The 25,634-nt window shown below is 32.0% G+C and overlaps 1 protein-coding gene across 1 annotated transcript in view; it reads right to left on the bottom strand.

Moving 5' to 3' along the window:
- Positions 1–7,159: 7,159 nt before the first annotated feature.
- The window catches only part of LOC124368814 (decorin), a 58,325-nt gene continuing 39,850 nt past the window's right edge, over positions 7,160–25,634 (bottom strand). Inside the window, exons 2-5 of the mRNA XM_046826218.1 lie at positions 19,960–20,105; positions 15,595–15,933; positions 14,145–14,343; positions 7,160–10,439 (exon numbers count right to left, since the gene is read on the bottom strand). Coding sequence (XP_046682174.1) covers positions 10,192–10,439; positions 14,145–14,343; positions 15,595–15,933; positions 19,960–20,105 — 932 coding nt within the window. The 3' untranslated portion in view covers positions 7,160–10,191. The remainder of the gene's footprint in view (positions 10,440–14,144; positions 14,344–15,594; positions 15,934–19,959; positions 20,106–25,634) is intronic.

Here is a 25,634-nt window from a genome sequence, read left to right as displayed (position 1 = left end):
TAGACATTCTTCTATACAACTAACATAATTCACAAATGTTCTTAATTTTATCTTTTTAAAATTGTAATGAGCAATTACAACTAAAATAGTACAACTATGAACCAGCCAATATTACCAATGTTATTCAATATTAAATTTAAATATAATAGAAAATAAAATAACAATGACCAACTAATAAGAAATTTAAATATACGAATTATCAAATAAATATAATATATAATATATATATATATATATATATGTATATAAATAACAATAAATAGAAATAACAAGAAACAAATTACTTGAAATTCAGGAAATTCCAGCAGAGAATAGGGCTGGATACTGGTCTGGGCACACAAACCCGAACACACGTTACTCAATCCCAATTACTCGGTTACAAATAACAGCGGAACATAATGAAAGCAACAACAATAAAAAATACCTAAATAACGACAACAAAACAGCTGAATGAAACAACATTAAACATAAAAAATAAACACATTACCAACGTTATAGTTGTTACCGCAACAGTTACAAAATGTACTGTATCAAGCAATACTAGAATGGAACAACAGGAAATAGAATATACATACAAACAATAACTAAAATAGAATATACAAACAATAACTAAAATAGATTATATAAACAATAACAATATAAAATAAATATAAACAATAACAAACATGTGAAGCAAAAGGTAATATTAAAAAACAGGAAATAAGAAGTATAACAATACCTATACATATAAATTAAATTCCTACTTAATGTCTATACATTAATGCCATCATTTACAAATTGCTTTGCTTTCATTTTAAATTTCGGTTTACTGTCATAGGTGACACTATTCCCAAACTTCCTTATCATTCCATTGTAAATCTCCTTCCCCTTATAACAGAACTGTCTACGGCTTATATCTTTAAAAAAATTATCAAGTTTTAAAGTAAACGTATTTGCAGCTCTCGTCCTTACAGTGAATTCTTTAATCTCGTAGGTACTCAGAAACTTATGAACATGCATTAAACATGACAATGTATATAGTTTTTCGAATGTTAAAATATTAGTTTGTAAAAATAAGTAAGTTAATCTTTCAGTTTTTTTAATAAAGTATATTGTTCTAAGAGCAAGTCTCTGAGTCATTACAAGAGGCTGCAAAACAGTAGGATACGTACCTCCAAAATGTATAATACCAAATCTTAACGTACTCTCAACCCATGATAAATACAGCTGCCTCAGATGTTCACTCTTCAAGAAATTCCTGATGAAGTAAAGAGAATAATTGATTTTTGTTAGCTTTGACGTCAAATATTTCACATGTTGGTGCCATTTCAACTTATCATCAATATACAAGCCCAAGTATTTAACTGAATCTACAATTTCAATTTTTGAACAAGAACATTTATATAAACACTGATGTCCATGACACATTAAGTCAAATTCATTTCTCAAGTTTTCCTTAGGTATATCAGTGTCGAAAAATATAACGCACTTAGATTTGGAGTTATTGATTAACAATTTGTTACTAATAAGCCATTGGGAAATTTGTTTAATGTCTTCATTTATTTTCATTTTTAGAGAATAACGATTTGAGGCTGAACATACCAAGGTAGTATCATCTGCATAAGCGATTATTTCTGAATTTAACTTCATTTCCAATAAGTAATTTATGTACAGGTTAAACACTAATGGTCCCAAAACACCCCCCTGTGCCACCCCATAATTAAGCTCCATTAATTCGCTATATTCCTGCCGAATCTTCACACATTGCTTCCTCCCAGCACAAAAAGATCTTAATAAAGTTAAAGCTGGTCCCCTTATTCCGTATTGTTTTAGTTTATTTAACAATATTTCAATATCAACCACATCAAAAGCCTTCTGAAAATCCAGATATAAAGCTAGAGTTAAATTTTTTTTTCAATGGATGACACAATGGTATAGATATGGCGCTCCACAGCTAGATCAGTTCCCTTGTTTGGTAAAAATCCATACTGGTTCTTTGAAAATATATTATTATTTAAGAGGAATTGTAATAATTTATTTTTTACAAGCATCTCAAAAAGCTTAGCCATTGTATTTATTAGAGTGATGGGACGATACGACATTACAAGTTTGCTATCTCCGGCTTTAAAAATCGGCACCACTACACCTACTTTAAAACTGTTAGGAAATTTTCCTTGTTTCAACGACTTATTGAATATGCTGTATAGCAGTGGAATAAAAACACTGCTATTTTTCTTAATATTAATAATACTAATATTGTCCAAACCACAACTGTTCTTGTTTTTTGTGTTAATAAGAACCGTACTAATATCTGATTGACTTACATTAAAATTATTTAGAACATTATTGAACTTAAAATCCAACTCATTGTCTAAAAACAAATCCTCACCGAAAGCTTGATATTTTAGTTCGCCCACAACATTTACAAAGTATTCATTAAAATAGTTTGCTACTATTTTCTCGTTATTTTTCACTTCCGTGTTAATGCCATTCATATGTATAACTGACAAGGACTTTTTTGTTTATTCATAATATTCCTAACAATAGACCAATATTGCTTTGTGTTGCCTTTATTTCTCTCAAAAAGAGAAGAGAAGTAATTAATTTTAGCTTTTTTTATCTCCTTAGTCACTAATTTAGATAAAGTTTTGTACTGCAATTTAACATGTAAGTTATGATTGTTTCTAGCATACGTTATGTACAACTCGTTTTTCCTGTTTACTAAATTAATTAGATCATAAGTAATCCAAGGATTTCGTTTTTTAAATTTCCCCTTGTTTTTCTTTAGCACACATGACCTATCATAACAGTTATTATATATCCTGTAAAATTCTGATACACTTTCATCAACATCATTACAGTTATGCACATTGTCCCAGTCAGCAAATTCTAGTTGACGACTCAGCATATTTTCATCCAAGATCTTATAAAATTTATTTTGAAATCCCTGACCATGTTCATGCAATTTATTTATTGCAATATCCACAGTCACGGCGTAGTGATCAGTTATACCCAATATTTCTACATTACATTTAAAACATATCTGCTTTGAGTTTCTAATTAAAACATGATCTAGACATGACCTTGTATTATTTATAACTCTTGTGGGAACATCTATATAATTTTTAAACCCATATGAAGCAAGTATGCTCAAGTATTGCGGCCCAGAACCGGTATCCTTTAAAGTACAAATATTCATATCACCGACAATAACAGTAGGATCATTATCATGCTGTAACAATTCTATAAAACTATCTTTAAATTGGTTGAACGTATATCTACATGAGCGATACATTGCATACAAAGAAAGTCTGCAGTTAGAGCCCACTGTACAATCAAACAGGAGAGCAATGTGCACTATCTCTGCAGTAGGAAGGGCCGTTAGCTGATAAGAGTAGCCAAGTCGCTTGTCCACGTAGAGAGCCACTCCACCAGCCTGATTTTCCAGTCTAGGTTGCATCAACATGTCGTAACCCGAAATCTGATAGCGATCCTCTTCCCCCGACTTTATCCATATTTCAGATAAGATTATAATGTGATATTTGCTACTTTGTCCATTCAAATGCACCATCAACTCGTCAAAATGTTTTCTTATGCTGCGAATGTTTAAGTGGAATATTTGTAATTTTCCTTGAAATTTATGTTTGACTGAACACATACAATTAAAACAAAATTTTATAGTAACATAAACAAAACAGCAACAGGAAGTCTGCCAACGAATTTAAAGTCCTTACCCGTCAGCAGAATTTAAAAGTCTGTCAACATCATCGAGAGTTTTAATCTGTATAATTTTGTCATTTTGTGACGCACTTCTTCTGACAAAAATCTTACCATCCTTTGGCCACACAAATTGAAACCCTTTTCCCTTCAATTGCTTTGCTTTGAATAAAAGTTCTTTATGATAAGGTGTCAAGTGTTCATTAACATAAATGAAAGTTTCAGGTAAGCCAGGTCCAAAAGAAGTTGATCTAATTTTTACAGATTTTGCACTTTTCAGAAACATGTCCCTTTTTTGCCTATTTGAAAATTGCATAGTTATAGGTTTTACACCCGATTTTCTCTTAGTAGGAACCCTATGAACTGCTTGCAAATCGTTTTTAAAATCTAATGGAACACTTACAATGTCAGAAAGCTTGTTAACAACCTCCTCAATATTTTCATTTTTCAAATCAGGAACACCATCAATTTGTAAATTTTTATTGCGATTGTATTGCTCAAGGTCCTCAAGCTGTTCTCTCAAAATTTCAAGCTCCTTTTTAAAACTTTTATTCTCAGTGGTAAGACGAACATTAGAATCAACTAGATTATTTACCTGAGTTTGGTACCCGGAAATTTGCTTCTCATAGTCATCCATTTTGGCAGAGAAAAACTCTATAGAATTTGTAAGCTCCTTTAGTTGAGAGTCACACTTTTTAGCATATACAGAAAATTGTTCTTTAATTGTTAGCTCCATTTTGATAAGAAAATCTTCATGCAACTTACTCATAGCATCATTAGTAACTGACTTACTGCGACAAACCTTGCACTTCCATGTATCTCTTCTAGATTGGCCCATGGTAGCCCAAGTGTTTTGGGCAATTCCAGCACATTCAAAATGCAATTTGCAACTGTTAATAGAACAAATAGCATAATCCTCCTCAGCTGGAAGAGGGTCGGAACAAACTATACAACAGACACTCATTTTGAGGTTATGTACACAGACACCATCCACAGCCAACTGAAATTGTACAATAACTGTTCAATTATAATACATGAAGTTGTCACCTTCACTGCACCTCTATACTGAATGAGACCAACAACTCACACTGGGCATGTGTGCTGTGAGGTGTCTGCTGTAACTATTGTATTAAAGTATTGTTTAATAACTGTCCAATTATAATACATGAAGTTGACACCTTTACAGCACCTCTATATTGAATGACACCAACAGCCCACACTGGGCATGTGTGCTGTAAGGCGTCTGCCGCAGTCTACGTGTTAAAATATTGTACAATAAATGTCCAACTATACAACATGAAATTGACATCTTCACTGCACCTCTATATTGAATGAGACCAACAACTCACACTGGGCATGTGCACTGTAAGGTGTCAGCTGTAACTATTGTGTTAAAGTATTGTTCAATAACTGTCCAATTGTAATACATGAAGTTGACACCTTCACTGCAACTCTATATTGAATGAGACCAACTTTTCACACTGGACATGTGCGCTGAAAGGTGTCTGCCCCAGCCGATGTGTTAAAGTATTGTACAATAACTGTCCAACTACAATACATGAAAATGACACCTTCACTGCAACTCTATATTGAATGATACCAACACCTCAAACTGGGCATGTGCGCTGTGAGGTGTCTGCCGCAGCCAACGTGTTAAAGTATTGTACAATAACTGTCCAAGTATAATATATGAAGTTGACACCTTCACTGCAAACTCTATATTGAATGAGACCAACTTTTCACACTGGACATGTGCGCTGAAAGGTGTCTGCCCCAGCCGATGTGTTAAAGTATTGTACAATAACTGTCCAACTACAATACACATGAAAATGACACCTTCACTGCAACTCTATATTGAATGATACCAACACCTCAAACTGGGCATGTGCGCTGTGAGGTGTCTGCCGCAGCCAACGTGTTAAAGTATTGTACAATAACTGTCCAACTATAATATATGAAGTTGACACCTTCACTGCAACTCTATATTGAATGAGACCAACTTTTCACACTGGACATGTGCGCTGAAAGGTGTCTGCCCCAGCCAATGTGTTAAAGTATTGTACAATAACTGTCCAACTACAATACATGAAAATGACACCTTCACTGCACCTCTATATTGAATGAGACCAACAACTTACACTGGGCATGTGTGCTGTAAGGCGTCTGCCGCAGTCTACGTGTTTAAAGTATTGTACGATAAATGTCCAACTATAAAACATGAAATTGACACCTTCACAGCACCTCTATATTGAATGAGACCAACAACTCACACTGGGCATGGGGGCTGTAAAGTGGCTGCCGCAGCCATTGTGTTAAAAGTATTATACAATAACTGTTCAATTATAATACATGAAGTTGTCACCTTCACTGCACCTCTATACTGAATGAGACCAACAACTCACACTGGGCATGTGTGCTGTGAGGTGTCTGCTGTAACTATTGTATTAAAGTATTGTTTAATAACTGTCCAATTATAATACATGTAGTTGACACCTTCACAGCACCTCTATATTGAATGAGACCAACAGCCCACACTGGGCATGTGTGCTGTAAGGCGTCTGCCGCAGTCTACGTGTTAAAGTATTGTACAATAAATGTCCAACTATACAACATGAAATTGACATCTTCACTGCACCTCTATATTGAATGAGACCAACAACTCACACTGGGCATGTGTGCTGTGAGGTGTCAGCTGTAACTATTGTGTTAAAGTATTGTTCAATAACTGTCCAATTGTAATACATGAAGTTGACACCTTCACAGCACCTCTATATTGGATGAGACCAAAACCCAACATTGGGCATGTGCGCTGTAATGTGTCTGCCGCAAGTAACTTGTTAAATTTTTTTAATGTCAGAACTGTTGACTCTGTCATATGAAAATCTCTCCACATTTGAAACCAATTTTTTACACAAGTTTTTAATCACAGGAAGCATGCTAGCAAGTTATTTTGTGCCTCCAAGTGTCTGCTCATATAAATATTTACCTTTTATAACATTTATCCCTACATTTATCCTTGGTATATTGCAAGGTATGTTTTTTATATAAGTTTAATGTCAAGAGAGTTTAAATAAGACAAATTTAATGAAAAAAATTAATTAAAGAAGATAAATTATAAAAGGAATTTTTGTTACATCATAAAATATATCATGCTCCTTAAATAATGTCTTTTTCTCATTCCCAAATTTAAAATGACACACATCTTGATCTGAATTAGAAGTACACTAAGTCGTTGTGGAATCTCCTGGAGATTATATTTTTTTAATCCAGTGATAATTTGAAAAGGGTTGGTTCCTACAACAATTAATTAGTTCATTTCATATATTTTTACAGCCTTTTCATATAATTTACAATCATTTTTTTAAAATCTAGAGATAAATTTTATTCTAGATACAAAGTGTTTTCCAGGTTTCATCTCTTATGTTCAGGTAAAGAATCAGGTTCATAAAAGAAAGACCATTAATTAAAACTGAAACTTATTTATTTTGACTTATTACATAATAAATTAATGATTTAACAAGTAAAAATATCTCTTTTGCCAATTTATCAGTTCATATAGAAAGGCTTGCTTGGGCAGAAAACTAACTGCATCTTTTTTAGTATAATAGCAATAATTTATTTGTAACACGATAGCTCTTCCTTAAGTGAACATGCTTGTGTGTAGGCCTATATATGAGCTGTAATATTATAAAACAATAATATTAAATTACTACTAATTAAACGTTTAGTAACACCCACAACATTGAATATTTGTTCAATATCATAAAAAATGAACATGTATGCTTACATGCTCATGAAAAGATTTGTGTTATTTAATCTCATAATTTTCATTTAACATAGTTAGGCCTCCTAAGTAAGAAGAACTTTTTGTTGAGGTCACTGATGCAAACAAAGTGTTTTAAACAGTGATGGATATCATTAACTATAGCCATTCATAATGGGTTTTCACTCACAGCGAAACCATGGCACAAGCATTGTCCAAGGCAAGTATTTTCCACAATACATTAAGTCAAAGATAGAAATTGAACTCACTCAACATCAATACCCTGAGAGTTCTGTTTTACAATAAAAATCAGAAATATATATATGATTGGAAATTTGGTTGTTAGCGATACAAAACGTTCCAGATGCAAAATGTTTTCTCCATAAGATTTTAGTCATAAGGACAAACTGTCACATATTTTTCATTTATCATTTACCAAAATATACTATAATAGTACAAATTGTTGTCAGTAACAGATTTATTTGTTTATTTGATAAGATTGTGCCATACATGATTGTTGAAAAATTATTTTAAATCAGTTACAATGATTAAAGAAATAATCTATAAAAATCACACCAATATAAAATTATAAAATCCAAACAAAGATAACTCTTCAGCTCCCTTCCAAAACCATACAAATATAAATTAACCCTCTCTCAGCCAACCAGGCAGATTTCAATTTAACTTATTATACTTTTCTGTATATACATAATACATATACAGTACATATGTACATATATATATAATATATATATAATATTATATATATATAGTTTCAATAAAAATTTTATCAAAAACGTACCTGCTCCACCGAGCCTCGAGCCCGGATCTCTCACTTGCCAGGTGAGCAAGCTACCACTACATCACAGATAATTATTCCCATTACTATTGATTAGTTTAAGTTAGAGATTGTTTCCCAATTACAAAAAACAATAATGTAGTTATGATAACCTGATTTGGCTGGAAGAGGTAGACCAAGTAAAATAACTTAAAATAAGATAAATATTGTATTCATAAAACTATTATGTACGAATATTTACAGTTATGTTTAACAACAATAATTGTCAACAAGAATAATAACTCCACCTGTGGAGTTATCATTAATTTAGAGGAAAATTATTTGTTTCAAATACTGTTGGTATTATTTTATATCAGTATTAAGGTTGTTATGTGATACAAAGTAATGGATTTGTGTGCTTTGCGGGCTTTGAATTTCCAAAAATCCCTAAAACTTTGGTGCAGTTTCCTAAAAATTTACAAGATTCTTAGATAAAACAAATTTACATTTGAAAAATATTTAGTCTTAAGTTGCTTGGTAACAAAAACAAGAAATGCAAACATTTTTATTAAAAACGAAGAATACATAAAAAGTTCACCCAAATTAATTATGTTCCTATATAATTTCTATTAATCTTTAATGATAATAAAGATAATACAAATTAAGATTTTTATTGTAGTATTATTACATACATTGAAAAGGTAATCCTGCATTATTTACATTTCTTTAATAGTTTTAAAAACTCATGCTTTTTATTTATTTATTATAATACAAAACTAAATCCAATGAAAATTTAATGTTTCTTTTAATTAACTTGTAATTGTACAAAAATGTAAATGACTGATTGGGGAACTTTAATTAAAAAAAATAATTGCACTATCATCTCAAAACTATCATATACACTATAAGTATTGAATATTGACCTGTCTTTATGTAAGACCATACTTAGTGTACATAGTAAATGAAAAAATTAAGGTGAATGACATTTACTTTGTTTTAGCAATTTAACATAAAAAAACATATTTGTAAGTTTTGCAGTACTTTAATTTCGAAAATACATTAGATTTTTAGTTAAGTGGTTAAAGATTTTAAACGATTCTGTTTTATATCCATTAAGGATGAAGAGTTATACACTAATTAATACATAAGGATGAAAAAACTTTAAAAATTAGAATCTTTTAGGTATTAGGAAATTTAAAAATATTAAAATACACAGCCATAACCATTTTGAAGACAATAACCCAGGAATATCATACGGAATGTTATCACAAGTTTTTTAAACATCAATAATTAAGTCCTGTTTAGAACAGGACATTTCCATTATTAATGTTAATAATGCACATACAGGTTAAAAAATAACAACAAAGACTATTTCTATCTACTATATGTATATATACAATAATTGTATTCTACTTAATGAAACAGAGACCATGATTTATGTTCTGTTAAAGGCTTATGCACAAAAAATCATAGAAAAATTGTATATTTTTCTTTAATACACATACAATGTAAAAAGTAAATAAATGCACAAGTTTAAGTACAAGTTGGATTTCATCAGTCTAAAAACTTGCTTAAGTACAAGAGTTTGTACTCAAAATGTTTAAACAAAATATTAGAAGAGAAGTAATATTGGTTTAGACAAAATACTGTTTAATAACAAAATAAATACTGTAGATGCTAGAGACTGCAATTAATCAGCGAAGTTTTTTTTCTCATAAAAACTCGTATAGTTCAACTCTCAAGGCATAACATTATCTCATTGTAACATTATTTGTGGTACTCTAGACAATTTTAGTCACAATTGCTATAAACTTTCATTAAGGTTCACAACCACACAGTAGTATCAGTGTATCAAAGTTGACTTCTCTTCTAATGTTATGTAATTGAAGGAGGAAAGGAGTATAAAATGTTTACACCAAGTTAAAGTAGGAACTAGGAATACAACAATGAAGGATCATGTGATCAGGGTGTCAGCTACTTTGGTGTTCTTATCTGTCCTCTTTTGATCTTGGACCGAGTTCTTTTTCGTGCGACCCTTTCGCCACCAGCAGACGATGACGACAACTGCCAGAAGCAAAGCACCTGCTAGAACTGCCAGCAGCAGGTGGCGGGTAGTGGTTGCAGGGGTGGCAACCAGACAGGATTTGTACATCTTAATCTCTTCACTGAGGTCTGTGTCGCAGCCTGCTGCATCTGGATCCCCTACAAATAATCATCTTTGTGATCAATGATTATAATACTGTATATACTTTTGTTTAGGAAGTATTAATATCGTACTTTAGATTGGAAACAATAAAATATCTGAATTTAATAACTTAATTATTAAATTATACACAAAACCGTTTATGTTTTAAGGTTAGACAGTACAAATGTAATCATCTGAACATTAAATAGAATACAAAAAGAAAAACTTATGTGACAGGTCAAATTACAACATTTGAATATTCGCGGGGAATTGGCAGGCTGTGACGTCAGTGAATCGGCAGACTGTGACGTCAGTGAATCACATGTTGTTGGAATTGAGATTTATTTAATTAATAATGGAGAAATATATTAAACTTTATACGGGAACAAATTTAATTAATTAAAATGAGTTATACATAACCAAAATTCGTGTTTTACAAAAGTACTAAATAAAATTACGCAGAAAAGCCAATTGTGGGATAAAATGACTTGCGTATTGATGAAGTCAGAAAGCACATGTTGCTACAAATTTAAATAAAAAAGCTTTAGAAAAATAATAAAAGAAAATAGAGAGACTTAAATTGATCAATTATAGTGAACGTGATAAATTTCGACAATTATAAGAAAAGAATCCAATTATATTCAATCGTGAAGACGCTGATTTGAACAGGAGAGGGGATGAACATTGTGTGAACCGATATGCGTAGATTTATACAGAGAATCCTTCTTCTCTGTCTGGACTTGAAGCAGTAAGGACGTCTACTCATATAGATCCTCCTAGTACAGTAGTGATGAAATTTGAAACTGTACAATAGTGCATTGAAGTTGTAATTAGGGATGGGATGTTGTGTTAGTGAACAAAAATCAAAGCAAAGTGAGTAGAATTAGACAGTATAATATAAAATAAATTGACGTCAAAGTCATTTGCTTTGTCTTTCATTGAGTATCCCATCTACAAAGAAATGTGGTAAGTAAGATAATAAGCTTTAAATTAAAGAATATTACTTTCAAAACTTATTTGATTCAAAGTGATTGATAAGAACAGTGAATATTTTGTGAACTTTATTATGATATAAACAATCATATTGATCAGAACTTTCAATAGAGTAATATTAAGTTTGAACCATTATTCAACCTACTTAAAAAACCTGAGATAATATAGACCCAGTGCTAGTGATATATATAACGTGTAGCCTACTTTCATTATTACAAACTACACTTTCAACAACACCACAGACGTTGAAGTTTGATCGTTATTTAAATATCAACTTGGAATAATATGAGTTAGCCAACACGAAGCAAGTCGCATAACCAATGAGGGGCAGCACACTTTGAACACTTTGATTGTGAGAAAATTGGGACAACAAACGGGGGCCTGGAACATAGCAAAATCGCACAGCCAACTTGGGACCTGGAACGTAGCAGAATGGTACACAAACGTGGGGCACGTAGCACTTATATGATTGGATTTGTTTTTTTTTACTAAAACAAAAAATCCATCATCCTTCAAGAGACATATCAATTTCATCACTCTGAAAAAATGGTAGGGTACGGTTTATAATGTAAAAGCTTAATCATTTCTACTAGTATTCATTTCTACTAGTATTAACGTATTTCATATGATAAAGACAACATTTTAAAACAAAAACAATGAAAAATTAATTATAGATAAAAATTGTATAACAAAGAAGTTTGCAAAAACAATAAATTGAAATATTATAACTAAAAGAGTGGCTACTAGATAAGAATGTTATGTCCAGTATGCGAATAAATAGTTGAAAATTATAAACAGAGTGTATAACAAATTCACTTTGCAGTCACATTGACCACTTAATGACATTAAAAATGAGGTTATATATTAATTTTATTAGTGATCTTTCACTTTCCTTATATCTTTGTTATTATTATTTAAGTAAAATGTATATTTCTTCACTCTGTGAGTTTGTTTATCGAAAAAGCTTATGATGGGATAGGACAGAGTATTATTTGGTAACATTGGTAAAGAGAAAAAGAAAAACTTTCTTAGCTTGAGATAAATGCTAACATAATAATTTCACTCAAAATCTTTTTGAATATTAAATAGGTAGTAAATTGAGTACCAATGTTTAAATTTGCTACTGATTCATGTATGGTACTTCTCATTAGTATAAGTGAATGTTATATAGTTTATAGTCATTATCGGTTTGTACATGAAGCCATCAATTTGAATCTGAAACATAATTTTTAAATAATTAGTATTTTTCAGCAAAAATAATTATTGTTAAAAAGATAGTTAAAAGTATAATAATATAATATTTTAATTACAGTTAATTATACACAATGTTCAGTAAAAGTGTTTCAATACTTTGGGATTTATATAAAAGTGAACAAAAAAGTTCATATGAAGATATGTCCTAAATCCTTTAGTTTACCGTCTATCTGTAGGTGTTTTTTTAATAAAAAAAACATACCTTTTGAGTTATGAAACTTGAGAATTGTATTAAACTTTGGTAGGCCTTTTTTAAAATAAAAACCTGTATAGTTATAAAAAATGCATAGGATATGAACTATTTTAATACCAATGAGTAATTTTTATACCAATTCCAACGATACCTTTTTCAAAGGAATCCGTCAATGTATAAGGGAGCATGATCACTTTCAAGATATGCTTGTACAAGCCTGGAGCACCAAAGAAGTCCCAGTTGAGAAGTATCAGTTGTTTGTTGATCTCGGCTACTCCTTTGGAAAGGAGTGTAAATGAATGGGGGGAATTGATGGCACAGGGGCGCACAACTGCAAAATCTGGGCATGCTCATACTCACCCACTTCAATTAGTTTTCTTTATAGCTAAAAGGTTATGCAAGTAACAGATCACTAGAAACTCTGTTTTTATGTATTCCTTCGATTTATTTATAACTAGACAGTAATCAATAATTGTCCTCTATTTATAATAAAAAGTATTTATTTTCTGGAGAAATAGGTTTGGTAAGACTTGTAAAATAATACATTGTTATCTTGGTGTTGTTTTCTTAGGACAAGAAGCTGAGAAATTGCATCTAGCCCTATAATGACCTTTGGACTGCTCCCAGAGTGATCAAATATTCTGGATAGATAAGATTGGGGTAAGATTGAGATCCTTAAGGAAGGATTTTGAACATTAATCTTTCATGTCCCCTTGGAAGAAGTAGAAGCCAGCTCTATACCAGCCTCCCCAGTTACAGCGAGCAGGGGTGGCATGCCCTCATGTCTAGGCTAGGGCTTTTAACTTTCTACTCTTAAGGACTCCACAAACTGTAAGAGTCATTCCCGCAATAGACTAGATTGAGGGAGTGAGATCATGCAGGGAGCTGGTGGTCCCTATGGCCCTATGGATCCTTATCCCGCAATTTTCTAGGCAGAAGTAACAACTATTATGGAATATGCTTATGAGAATCTTTGTCGGCAGTATAGGAGTAGAACGATTAGCATTTTAAAAGATAGGCAGGCAGCATTGCAGGTGTTAGACTCTTGTGTGTTAAATTCCAAACTTGTCTGGAATTGTTATCAAATCATTTATTCCCTTGGCAGAATCAACAGTGTGAATGTTTGTTAGGTTCCTGGAGAGAGTGTCTCTGGACATGAAAAAGGTGGAGAATGCATCTGGGCTGAGAATGAGTAGTCCTGCAGTCGCCTTCCCCCAGGGTGGAGAATGATGTTCTCCTGGACACTATCATGAGGTTACATCTATTATGTGCTAGGACTTACTGAGAGGGGTGCAGTTGAAGGCGGGAAGTTTGATGTATCGCTGAGTGGTCCAAGTGAGGAGGCGATGACATTGACACAGCGTCTCGTCATCCATCTGGCTGTACAGTGATGGCGGCAGGTGGAGAACCTCCAGCCGACACAGGGGCGCCAGGTCAGCCGGAGTCACACTCTGCAGGGGGTTGTCACTAACATTCAGCACCTGCAAATGATCATGTTTCTGTCTGAGAGTCTGTTTTTTTTCTGTACTTATGTTGTTACATTATGCAGAACTTAAAAATAACTTGAACAGCACTTTTTGAATAAACATTATGTTATGTGTGCAGCCAAAGATAATAAATTTAATCTTCTGTTCTGCTAGTGATAAATATATCATCACCTGAGATAAGTTGAAAAATATACGATTAATGTAGAATTGGTAATATTTTAATGCGATAATATTAATAAATAAAATTAATGTTTTGCACTGGTCCAGCTTACGTACCCCCATCAGTCCCCTCATATTAAATATATTCTACATCTTACATAATTCATTTCAGTAACTGAACAGAATTTCATTTACAAAAATAGGTAGATGAAAGGGAAGTCTCTCTTTAAACATGTACAAAGAGAGGAGTTTTTTTACTAGAGTTTATTTTAATTGGTGACATTATGTCAGCATACTAAACATTTTTAAATGTTTAGTATTTTAAATGAAATCCATCCAAATCCATCAAATTCACTTTTAGTTGATCTCTTGTTGAATTGAATTATGCATGAACCAAATGTTAAGAGAATATTTAGTTTATTTGTTTCATGTATTCTTCGAAAAAGGGGCTGCCTACAATTAGCTATTAAGAAGTGGAATATCATCAACTGAAGAAACTCTTAGATGGTGTCCAATTTATTACTATCTGATGGAAGTTTTGTTCAACAACTCTCCCCTACAATAATTAGTGTGAGAATATAAACCCTAGTATGATTAGTGCCTCTAGATATTTTAATAATAGGAAGTGATTGATGACTTGTGGCATCAATTAAAATCTCTGTTGGTCGAATATGAGACCTTGTGTTTATGAAAGCTCTTAGCATATTGAAATTTTCTGTGAAAAAATGTTGTCTAATAAAAATCTACACCTAATCCATTTACCAATAATTTGTAATCTAAATTCTTTGCTAAGTTATGCAACTAGGTATGACAGAATGAAAACTATAAATCATCTTGAAACACATCAAAACCAAATTAGCAATAAAACATATTTGTATCAACCATAATTTAAATTTTTGTTATAAGATATAGTAAAAACAAGTTTTAAATGCAAATTTTCTAAGCAGTGCTATTGTAAAGTTGGATTTATCACAAACTTGAATTACAAAAGTGATAGTAGGCGATTGAATTGCTGATTACTCTGAAAGTATTTACGATAAATATTGCATGTAACATAATTCATGAACTTAGGGGTATCAGATATACCTGAAGATTTGGAAGCATGCCGATGGCTGGGATTTTCTTGAGGTCACACTTGGCGATGTTGAGGAAGTTGAGATTGAAAGCTGCAGAGAGACTGAGGTTACGCAAAAACTGGTTGTCAGCAAGGTACAGTTTGCGCAGAGGTAGAGGAAGGTCTGTGGGTAGGCTGATGAGTGCATTGCGACTGAGATCCAAAACCTCTAAATCCTCCAGCTCAGAGAAGGCTCCAGTCTCTATCTTTTGTATGAAGTTGTCCCCCAGATAGAGGTACCGCAGAGAGGTGTACTCTTGGAGGCTAGAGTTGGTCAGTGTACGGATCCGATTCTTCCCCATATACAGAAACTAGAAAAGGAATTTACTATTATAAACAGAACATTTGTCCTTGACTGCCGAACTATTATCCACCCATTGCTGTATCATTGTTTTCGCAGCATATTGACACAGAGCTATTCCATTCAAAAATTAGTCAGTGAGTGTTTGATTATAAATTCATTAAAATACATGTTTTGCCAAAAAATTGTGATTTTTAATCATTACAAAATAGACAAAAATGTACTTTGATATAAAAACTTATAAAAGTAATTAGAAAAGTACTTTTCTTAACATCAGAAATTCTAGACTCATAAAAGTTAATGTTTTGAATGTTATGAAATATATTTGTTAATGTAATGAATGTTCTGCACATGTGTCTTCATTGTATCTAAAGTTGAATTCTCTGCATATAAAGATGACACTGTGTTAAATATTAAATTATTAATAACCCAAAAAGAGTATTATAAGTTTTAAATAACAAAATAAGTCAATACTAAACTAATCATGCTTGTGTTCTTAATATTTTCTGCTTATTATTTTTGTTTATTCTTGTATTAATTTTCAAAATGAACAAATACAAAATTTAATAAGTTATTGATAGAACATAAATCTTTATGAGACAAATTTGACTGCATAACAGCTGTCTCATATTATTACATGATACAAGAATAATGGGTTAATAATGATCCTCTTTGAGTGTCACGTCAGTTATCTTTTTAAAAAGGCTTAGATGGTTTTCCTATCGATATATATCGACACAAGATGGTGATTTTCTTAAAAAATGATCACAAGTGCATAAGATGATTTACAACTTTTACAGTTCGTAAATTTCCACCTCATTATAACTCAGGAGCAGGTTAAGGATTATAGGAAAGCTTATCACAAACTTGAACTGAGTTCGCAGCAACTCAGTGACATCTGGAATCTGCTGCCTATCTGTGTCTGAAAAGACAAAACAATGTTGAAACAGCTTTACTAGGTAGAGTATCTACTCCTTTGCTCAACGTAAGTTTTTTCCCAAGGGAGCCTAAGTGCATAGCTTAGTGTTGGTACCCACTAAGCCTAAGCAGCCGTAATAAATGGCACAACCAATAATACACTCTGCCCAGCTTAGTTTATATCTGTGTCTATATCTAGAACCTTTCCAAGAAAAGTATACTGTGTGTTAGAGAAGCTATGATACAACAGTACCTGACAGGCTGGAATGCTTTTCCCTTGCCCAGAGGTTTATTCAAGGATCATAACTTCTACAATAGAAACAAACATGTTTTCATGGATGAGGAGACTGTTGACTCTACTCAAATGAAAAACACTATGTTAACACTCACATTGTTTGTTTGTGCTAAAACAGATATGTTTTTTTTATTATTCTAGAAAACTATACTACCAGCCTATTCTTTTGAACTAATATTACTGATTGATAATAAACTATCATCAATATTCATCATTAATTCTGTACCATATCGACAAACAATGCAATATTAACATTACCAGTGTTAAAATAATTGTTCTCTCAAATAATGATCATAATGACAAGGTCACTATAAAATAAGAGATAAATTGTAAAATCATATAAAAGAATAAGATAAAGGATGGGTAGTTGAGATTGGATATTTATACTTTCAGAAATTAATGTATTATCACAGACAAGAAAGACTCTATAGGAAGGGAGGAGGACCATTCTAAAATAAGGTTTTGGATGGATATATTGTGTAGTCTGATTTTTACTTAGCCTATATACTAAATTTTAAACTTATGTTTATGAGGAATATAACCAAAACTACCTCAGAACTAAGAATTTTTTTATTGTCCAAAACTGATGTCCATTTAAGAAACAGTAGAATGTAAGTACTTATGAGAGATAAAAAGTATATATCTTTATTTCAATAGTTATTATTATTTAGGACTACAATAAATAAAGGTTGTCTGCTAAAAACTAGGGTCAGTCATAACCCTCTACATAAAGAAAGGGCTGAATGTCTCTAAGTTGATGATAAAAGACACAAAGTGTTGTATTTGGTTTTAAAAAAGTTATGTAGTGTACAAGGCAGTTAGCCTGCATTTTATTTTATATGAAATAAAACACTTATCTCCAAGAGCATGTTTTGAAAATTGTTTAAACGGATATAGTGAATACTAGAGATAGTAAGTTTTTTGGTAAAAACAATTTAGGCAAAGAACCTACGTTTAATACAAAACAAATTTATTTGTTTTGTACTCATCCCAAATATAACTGTTAGCAAACCCTGATTGTAACACAATAATTTGTATACTATTTATTGATGAGCTATGTATACAAAATAATATAGCGTATATAATTATAAATAAGTTACATTTAAAAACCTTAAACAATTATATTTTTTATTTAGATTAAAATTGTAAGTTCTCAAACAATTGTTCTGGTCTCAAAAAGTTCTTTAAAATTATACACAGCTTAACACTTTGGAAAGGTTCTAAACATATTTAACTCCTATTCCATGCTGGAGGTGGAGGCAAACTGAATTTATTATTATTAATTTATATTCTAGACAAAAACTACATACACCACAACTAGCCTCTACATTATACTTAACAACTTCTAGAATATAAAAAAATGAGGAAAGGTAACGAAGGTATTATCCTGGAGATGGTAAGGATTCTTTCCATAAATTTGATAAAAGTATGTTACAACAGTTTTAACCACATAAAACATGTGGCATGGCACTATGAAATTCTTAAAACCCCTCAGTTGCCTAGCTTAGAAATCTTGACCTTTAGTTTTGTCCCTCTGGTTTAACAACTTCAATCTCAAAGTAGGGGAATGGTGTTGTTCTTCCCCTTCACTAACAGCTCACACAACAGAGTTTAGATCCATGCCAGCCTGTATAAGATACATTATCACAGACTGAAGTTGTAGAATGCAGAAACACTATGAATACAGTCAGAAGTGACATATAAACTGATTAAATGAGCTTCACTCCGATAATATTACTTTCTAACTAATAATATTTCTTTACATCCATTATGTTTAGGTTTTTCAATCAATAAACAAATGATTTTTTTGAAATAATTGAAAGTATTTAGTGAAATGTGTTAAAAATAGAAATTTATTTTGTTAACTGGATTTTTATGTGTTACAAGGATAGTTACTCTGCTGTTAACTTTCTTTACTTTCGTGATTTCTTTGCGTGCATGTGCTTGTTTAAACCTTATAGTCTTTTTACAGAAGAAAAGGATAGATTCGAATCCTCAAACTGTGGTGTATCCTTATAATGAATAATTGTGGCAAATGTCAGAAATCCTGTTTTCCTTTCAAATCAAACATAACAATCTATTTTAAAGAAAGAATGGTTAAAAGTGTTATTATCTTCTAAAAATATTATTTTTTTACAATAAATTTAAAGAGTGTGTTCCAAGCTTAACAGAATCCATTAGTCCAATACTAGGAAAAGTTTCCAACACAGTTGGAGGAAAAGTTCCTTCCTTACATCGTCTTTTCTGCTAGACTGTGAGATGTTGAATAATAACATCAGTACCTGCTACAGAAAATAGCATGAAAACATTATAGGCTACATTACACGTCTGAATATATGCAAGAAAGTTAATTTTATCTAAGACACATGGCTAAGTAGTTTAGAATATCTAATTGGATAAATAAAGGTTTTGTTGATTAAAGAAGGCAGGTTTTAAAATGACAGACTCTATAGGCAAATAAAAATAATTCAACAAAGTTTTGATAGCCAAATAAATTTGTATTGAAAAGAATCAGTTAGAAAGTTTGATGACTTTAATAAGTTTTCCTCCTATGACGAGAGATTGTTTTACTTAAAGTGTGCTATTAAGTGCCCTACTCAGGGGAATGTATTAAAACTTATGACGCAAAATATGAATTTCTAGATATATAGTTATTATCGACTTTAAGGTTTGCTTACATTGGGTTACTGAGGTTTAAAAGAATTACAGTTCCAAGAATATTTCATATGGTTCAAAATCCATGGAAATTCTTGAAGCAATTAGAAAGAAGTTTAAAGTAGTTGTATTTATTAATAAAATAAAAATTCTGTTTCTTAGCCTCACCTCAATGTCTTTATTGAGAGTCTTAGGGATCTCCTCGAAGTTGAGCTCATAACAATTGGCACCCATCATCTTTAGCTCTTTACTGTAGGTGCATCGGCGGAATCCTGAGGCAGTCACCCATCCCTGCAGGGCTGCCACTACCAAATCTGCAACACAGAACATTCAGTAAATATAACATCTATTTCTGAGCAATAATCTTGAGTGTTTGTCAGGGGGGCAAGGGAGACAATAAGGAACAAAAAGTGGTTCATAACAAATCAAGAAAAAATAATAAGAGGTTGAGCTAAAGCCAAAGAGAAAGAATCAAAGGAATTTAAACTTAATGAGAAAGAAACAGAGAAGTTGGAAATACAGGAAAAAAGAACATAAATTTAATGATAAAACGGTTTAAAACAAGAAAGTAAGGAGATAGAGATATTAGACTATAATCAATATTAGACTGTAATTATAAGGACAGAGAAAGAGAAAAACATTAAAAAAACACAAGAAAAATTATAAAAAACACCTCTGCAACACAGATCATCTATGATCTTCCTAATCTTAAATGTGGTTGATCAAAAACGTACTTATCAATTGAGATGTGATTGTGCATTTAAATGTAACCTTATTTCATAGGAAATTATTAATAATAAATTAATAAACTGATATATTGCATGTGTTTTCCTTTTATTGTAGTTTAAAGCATAAAAACTTGAATTTATATACTATGAAAGAAATAAAAACTCTTAAGATTTTATAAATTTATAGATTTTTATTAATAAAGAATTGTATAATTATTAAAACGAAAGATCAGGGAGGAAAATAAACCATTTAGTTCTAACTTTCTCTACTTAAATAAAAAGTGATCATTATTATTAATTATTCAAACATGAACTGATAATTTCTTCAAACATCTAATTTATCATAATCATTGTAGGAATTTAATTACAAATCTCAGATTGGCAGATGGTTTGTTTGGATAAGAAATAGGAATTATTTGATTCTGCCTTCTTAAGGTACAGATGGCCGACATTGATCAGATGTTGTCATGTTCCAAGGCAAGCCTAGCACAGCACTGCGGCACGGATGATGTAATCAAACGACATCTGGCAGGATGAAGTGGACGGTCTACACACCACAGTTCCGACGTTCGAGCCAGGAACAGTCGCTTCATTCATTTTCACATCACATGTGTTGAAGTGATTAGCCCCTCTGACATCCAACTCTTAGACAAAATTAGACAGTATAAATTATACGACCCAACATTTCATTAGAGTCAATCTGAAATCTTCGCTGTAACAGAATCGGTGGATGCGGAATGATGTGATCCAGTCTTCCACGCATTTACCTGCATGAATAAATCTGGAACCTTCCATGGATGCTGATTTTGTAGTTCTAGACCATTGTGGAGCATGTGCCGGAACTACAGATACTTACAGTTATGTTACTTCCTCAAAGATTCACAGTGCACATTTGGTACCATATCCATTTTATTCAATAATCCGCGTTTAAACGAGATTATTCATGTTAGTTTTATGTTTATTAATAGGACGAGGAAATTGTTTTATATTCGAATTAAATAAATAAAATTTTTCTAGATTGACTACTTTAATGAACATTCCATAAACTTACAACTTAAATAACTGAAAACGCCGTTTGGACTGGCTGTCTAAAAGCATTCACAAAGTATAAAATTGTCCTGGGTACTTATGAATTCCGTTGTTTTCTTTTTACTTTTTAAGATTTTCAGAATCATGAAGACAAAAGATAGTATTGATAAAATGCTCAAAACATTCTTTTTGGTGAACAAACATTCCAGTAAGTAATAAGAATGTGCGTGAAAGTGTATGTAAGAGGATTTTACAGTAACTGCCGCAGTAAAATTAAAACATACTACAACGTATTTACATAGCCACCATTCTTCTGTCATTACTTCTTTTAACGTGTGAAGATAGATAATTAAAACATGAGTAATGTTATAATTAATGAATGAAAACTACTTTCTATTTTTAATTTAAAGGATAATGACCAACATTTTTAAGGAACAATCTTTTACTCCTGATCATTTGTTGGGATACACATGATGTTTTGTGAAGTACATACTCCTTTTAACAAATTCACATGTTCTATCTTTAGTTGTAAGCCTAACTCTCCGACTTTTGTCACCACCTCGAATTCACGAGTAGTCAGTCAGCTTTCGTTATATCAATACTCTTTGGTTTTTGTTTAGTTTTTATGTGCGTTTTGTAGTTTTTCTCAAATAGGCTACCAACATAATCCAAAGCCTTATTTCCATCAATTAACTGCGTTTAAATCGATTTATCCATATTTTTTATTGATTTCCATGCCAAAAACTGTTACGACAAATGTTATAATCCTGCAGACTTTTCTCTGTAGATTGGACTCATATTGTTTTCAAAATGGATATTCAATTTACTCTGAATATTTCAGATCAACAGTTAGCGTTCAATTTGTCTCACCAATAAATAAATTGCATTCAATTACTGCAGAAAATTTAATCGTTACAAACACGGTCAGGTCACCTTTGATTTAAGGCAGCAATTATCAAAATTAAGAGAATTTGTAAAGCAATGAAGAAGACTGCGGGTAACTGCCTTCTTTGAGAAGCCTGATTCATGTTGCCTGAAAATATTACACACTCAACGCTGCAGATGTGGTTAGCTCATTACGTCAGCAACGTCCTCAGCTCACTCCTGACGGGGAACAGTCAGCGTGGCCAGTCGCTCACGAGTAAACACTGCGCGTAAACAAACAATCGGATGGACTCCGGTTAAATTTAGTCCGGGAGACTTGAGCCAATTTGGATTGTACAACCTAGTTTTTCGTGATATCGATACAGGAGTTTCCTCTAAGAAATGAATAGCGTTTAGTAGGGTGGGTAGGTGTGGGAGGGAGTTTGAAATAGAAGGGACACACACAAGTGTTAACAATACAAATCGTTTTCTGGGCTCATATTTTTTAGCATAATACGCTTAAAAGTAACTACCAGACATACATATATATCGTAGTTAATCAATGTCAGTCAACGAAGATAAAAATTAACCTGAAGATCACAATTTAAACACGAGAACAGTTTTGTTCTACAATTTCAGAAATTTATTTTCGATATGAAGAAATAGTAAACACCAGAAATAATGTTGAAACATGGTACGATTCATTCTAATTTTGATTTTTAATTTAAATTTTTACAGAAAGTGTCATTCCATTTAATTGTTTGTGTTGTTGTTGTTAACCATTATTTTGGAAGAGGATTTTGAAACATCAGAACGGCATTCTTACATCAAAGTTTTCCCGTATTGCACAATCACTTGGGATTTGTTCGTCTCGGAGCGGGCGTATTTGGTAATTTTGGTGCTCACATACAAGTTTGGGAAAGTCACGAATACAGTTTTCCGAGATATCCTCATGAAACTCAACAAATGGAAGAATATGACACTGCGAGACCTGAGAAGGCTCATAATTTCGTCTACCCAACCGTACAAATCTTGTGAATTGATAAGGTAAACTTCAACATGGTGTATACCAGCCTTACCTGTACTCTCTGCCTTTCCTTATTTGTTCCTCATATTTTGTCTTCAAACATTGCAGTTTATATTACTGACTGTGTGTATTAAGTAAAATCAAATAAATTATTACCAAACCATAAAGACAATTTGTTACATATTTCATAATTTAAATGTTTCTTACAGCACAGTTGGGGAAAGATAGATTTCATGTAAGGCTGCCTTTTCGAAATATGAAACAGATGGTGGGTTGTTATATTAGAAGGTTAATTTATACGACTCTTTACAGGTCAATATAAAATTAATCTAATATTAATTTATATAATACTTCCAAATATTTAGAAACTTTATAATCTTGAATAGTAATAAGCATAGCCTGTCTTTTACAATGCACAAAAGTCTAATTAAACATTCACGAAATATATAAGTTCAGCTAACTGTTTCATGACCTCATTTGTGTAGATTGTACAATCAGTGGTTTCTAAAAATGGGGACATTTGATTGTTGCAATCAATTAGAAATTACGTTTGTGAACGTATTCATTTAAGAGCCTTAAGAGATATAAAAAATGTGTTATTGCAAAGGCTTTTTAAAATGGTTTAATGTCTAAAAAAACCATTCTTTCCTAATCGATAGGTTTTGAAAGAGTCGAGATAATGTTTTTGAAAACGTATAACGGGTCCCAAATTGAAACTTTTAGTTAGATGTTAATAGTTTCCGAACTTATTCAAGGCATACATTGAATAAGATTGTATCAATTAGATATATATCAATTATGGATCTTACCTTGCTCATAAACCCGTGATGGGTATATTGCATAAGAACATAGTACACGTATTTATTAATCATGGGGGTTTATGTTTTCGAAGCAGTGACCCGTGAAAATGGAAAACCTTTTCCTATTTTCGTTATGCAAGTGTTCGCATTATGCAGATTTCTATGAAATCTACCTTAAATGGGGATTATTCGAATAGGCTTTCAAAACATCTTTGCTTTCAACAAAAAGTCATGCATTGCAAAAATACTAAGTTCAAACAGTTTAGTATAATATGGACCGATTGTTGGGTCGTTGCTGATACTGTCTAATGTTATAATTTAAAACTATACAGGTATCTTTATATTATTGCTATAGAAGGTATTATTTTAAAGCACAAGGGGCAAAACCGTAGTTTTACCTGAGATGTACTTATGACAGGCTGTGTAGACTTCTAACAGTAGTTTCAACTATCTTTTTGAAAAAAGTCAAATACTTAAACCGGCTAGGCCTGCGCTGAATGGGGGTTTAGCTCAGATTATCTCTGTAATAGGATTACCGGTAAATCGTCGGCAACAGACATTTGACATAATGGATAACCACAGCTGTCGCTGCCCCATAACGAGGGTCTCTGCCCACAAAACACTCCGAGCAGTTCCACGCTTTTGTGACACATCAAACACCTAATTTACCGTCCCAGTTTTCTACAAATTTCTTGAAACAGTGTCCATCAATTACTCTTAGAATTCGTGAGACAGGTCAGGCAGGGATTCTCTTTGTTCTTGCAATATTGTTGCTTGAATCGACAAGTAATTCTAATATGCTAATTATATTCGTTTAGATACGCTTTCAACATAAAATCATGAAGTGTCGGATAAGTTTTATAGTCTCGCTATTTTAAAATACATTCATTCACTTGACACAAGGTGAAAGTGTTATTCACTCGCCCATTAGGTCTTAAAGAAAAATAACTGTATTGTCTACAATAAATCCTAAATAAATCTTATATATATATAAAAATCTTGAGTCACGATGTATGTTGCCAATAAACTCCAAAACGACTGAACCAATTTCAATCAAATTTCACATGTATCCGTAATTTAGTCTAACTTAGAAGATAGGATAGTTATTATCTGAATTATTCGCTTATGTCGTGAATATAAACGAATAAAATGAAGAAAAGTTTTCAAAGCGCCTGCACATTATAACCTGCAATTACGAGATAGATACGTATATTAAACAGTGAAACACTATTTGAAGGCGCTAAGTTATGATGTATAATTGTCTAAACTAAATTTTTGGTTGAACTTAAAGGTTGAGTGGTAGACCACTTTGTAATAAAATACATTATGCATGTACAATACATTTTTGACATATTTTCTTGATCGTGACATCAAGGTAAAATCTACATCGGGGTT

Source organism: Homalodisca vitripennis, chromosome 1 (assembly GCF_021130785.1).
Source record: "Homalodisca vitripennis isolate AUS2020 chromosome 1, UT_GWSS_2.1, whole genome shotgun sequence".
Taxonomy (NCBI): Eukaryota; Metazoa; Arthropoda; class Insecta; order Hemiptera; family Cicadellidae; genus Homalodisca; species Homalodisca vitripennis.
Note: the sequence above shows the minus strand (reverse complement) of the source record. Positions and strands in the feature narration are given on the sequence as shown.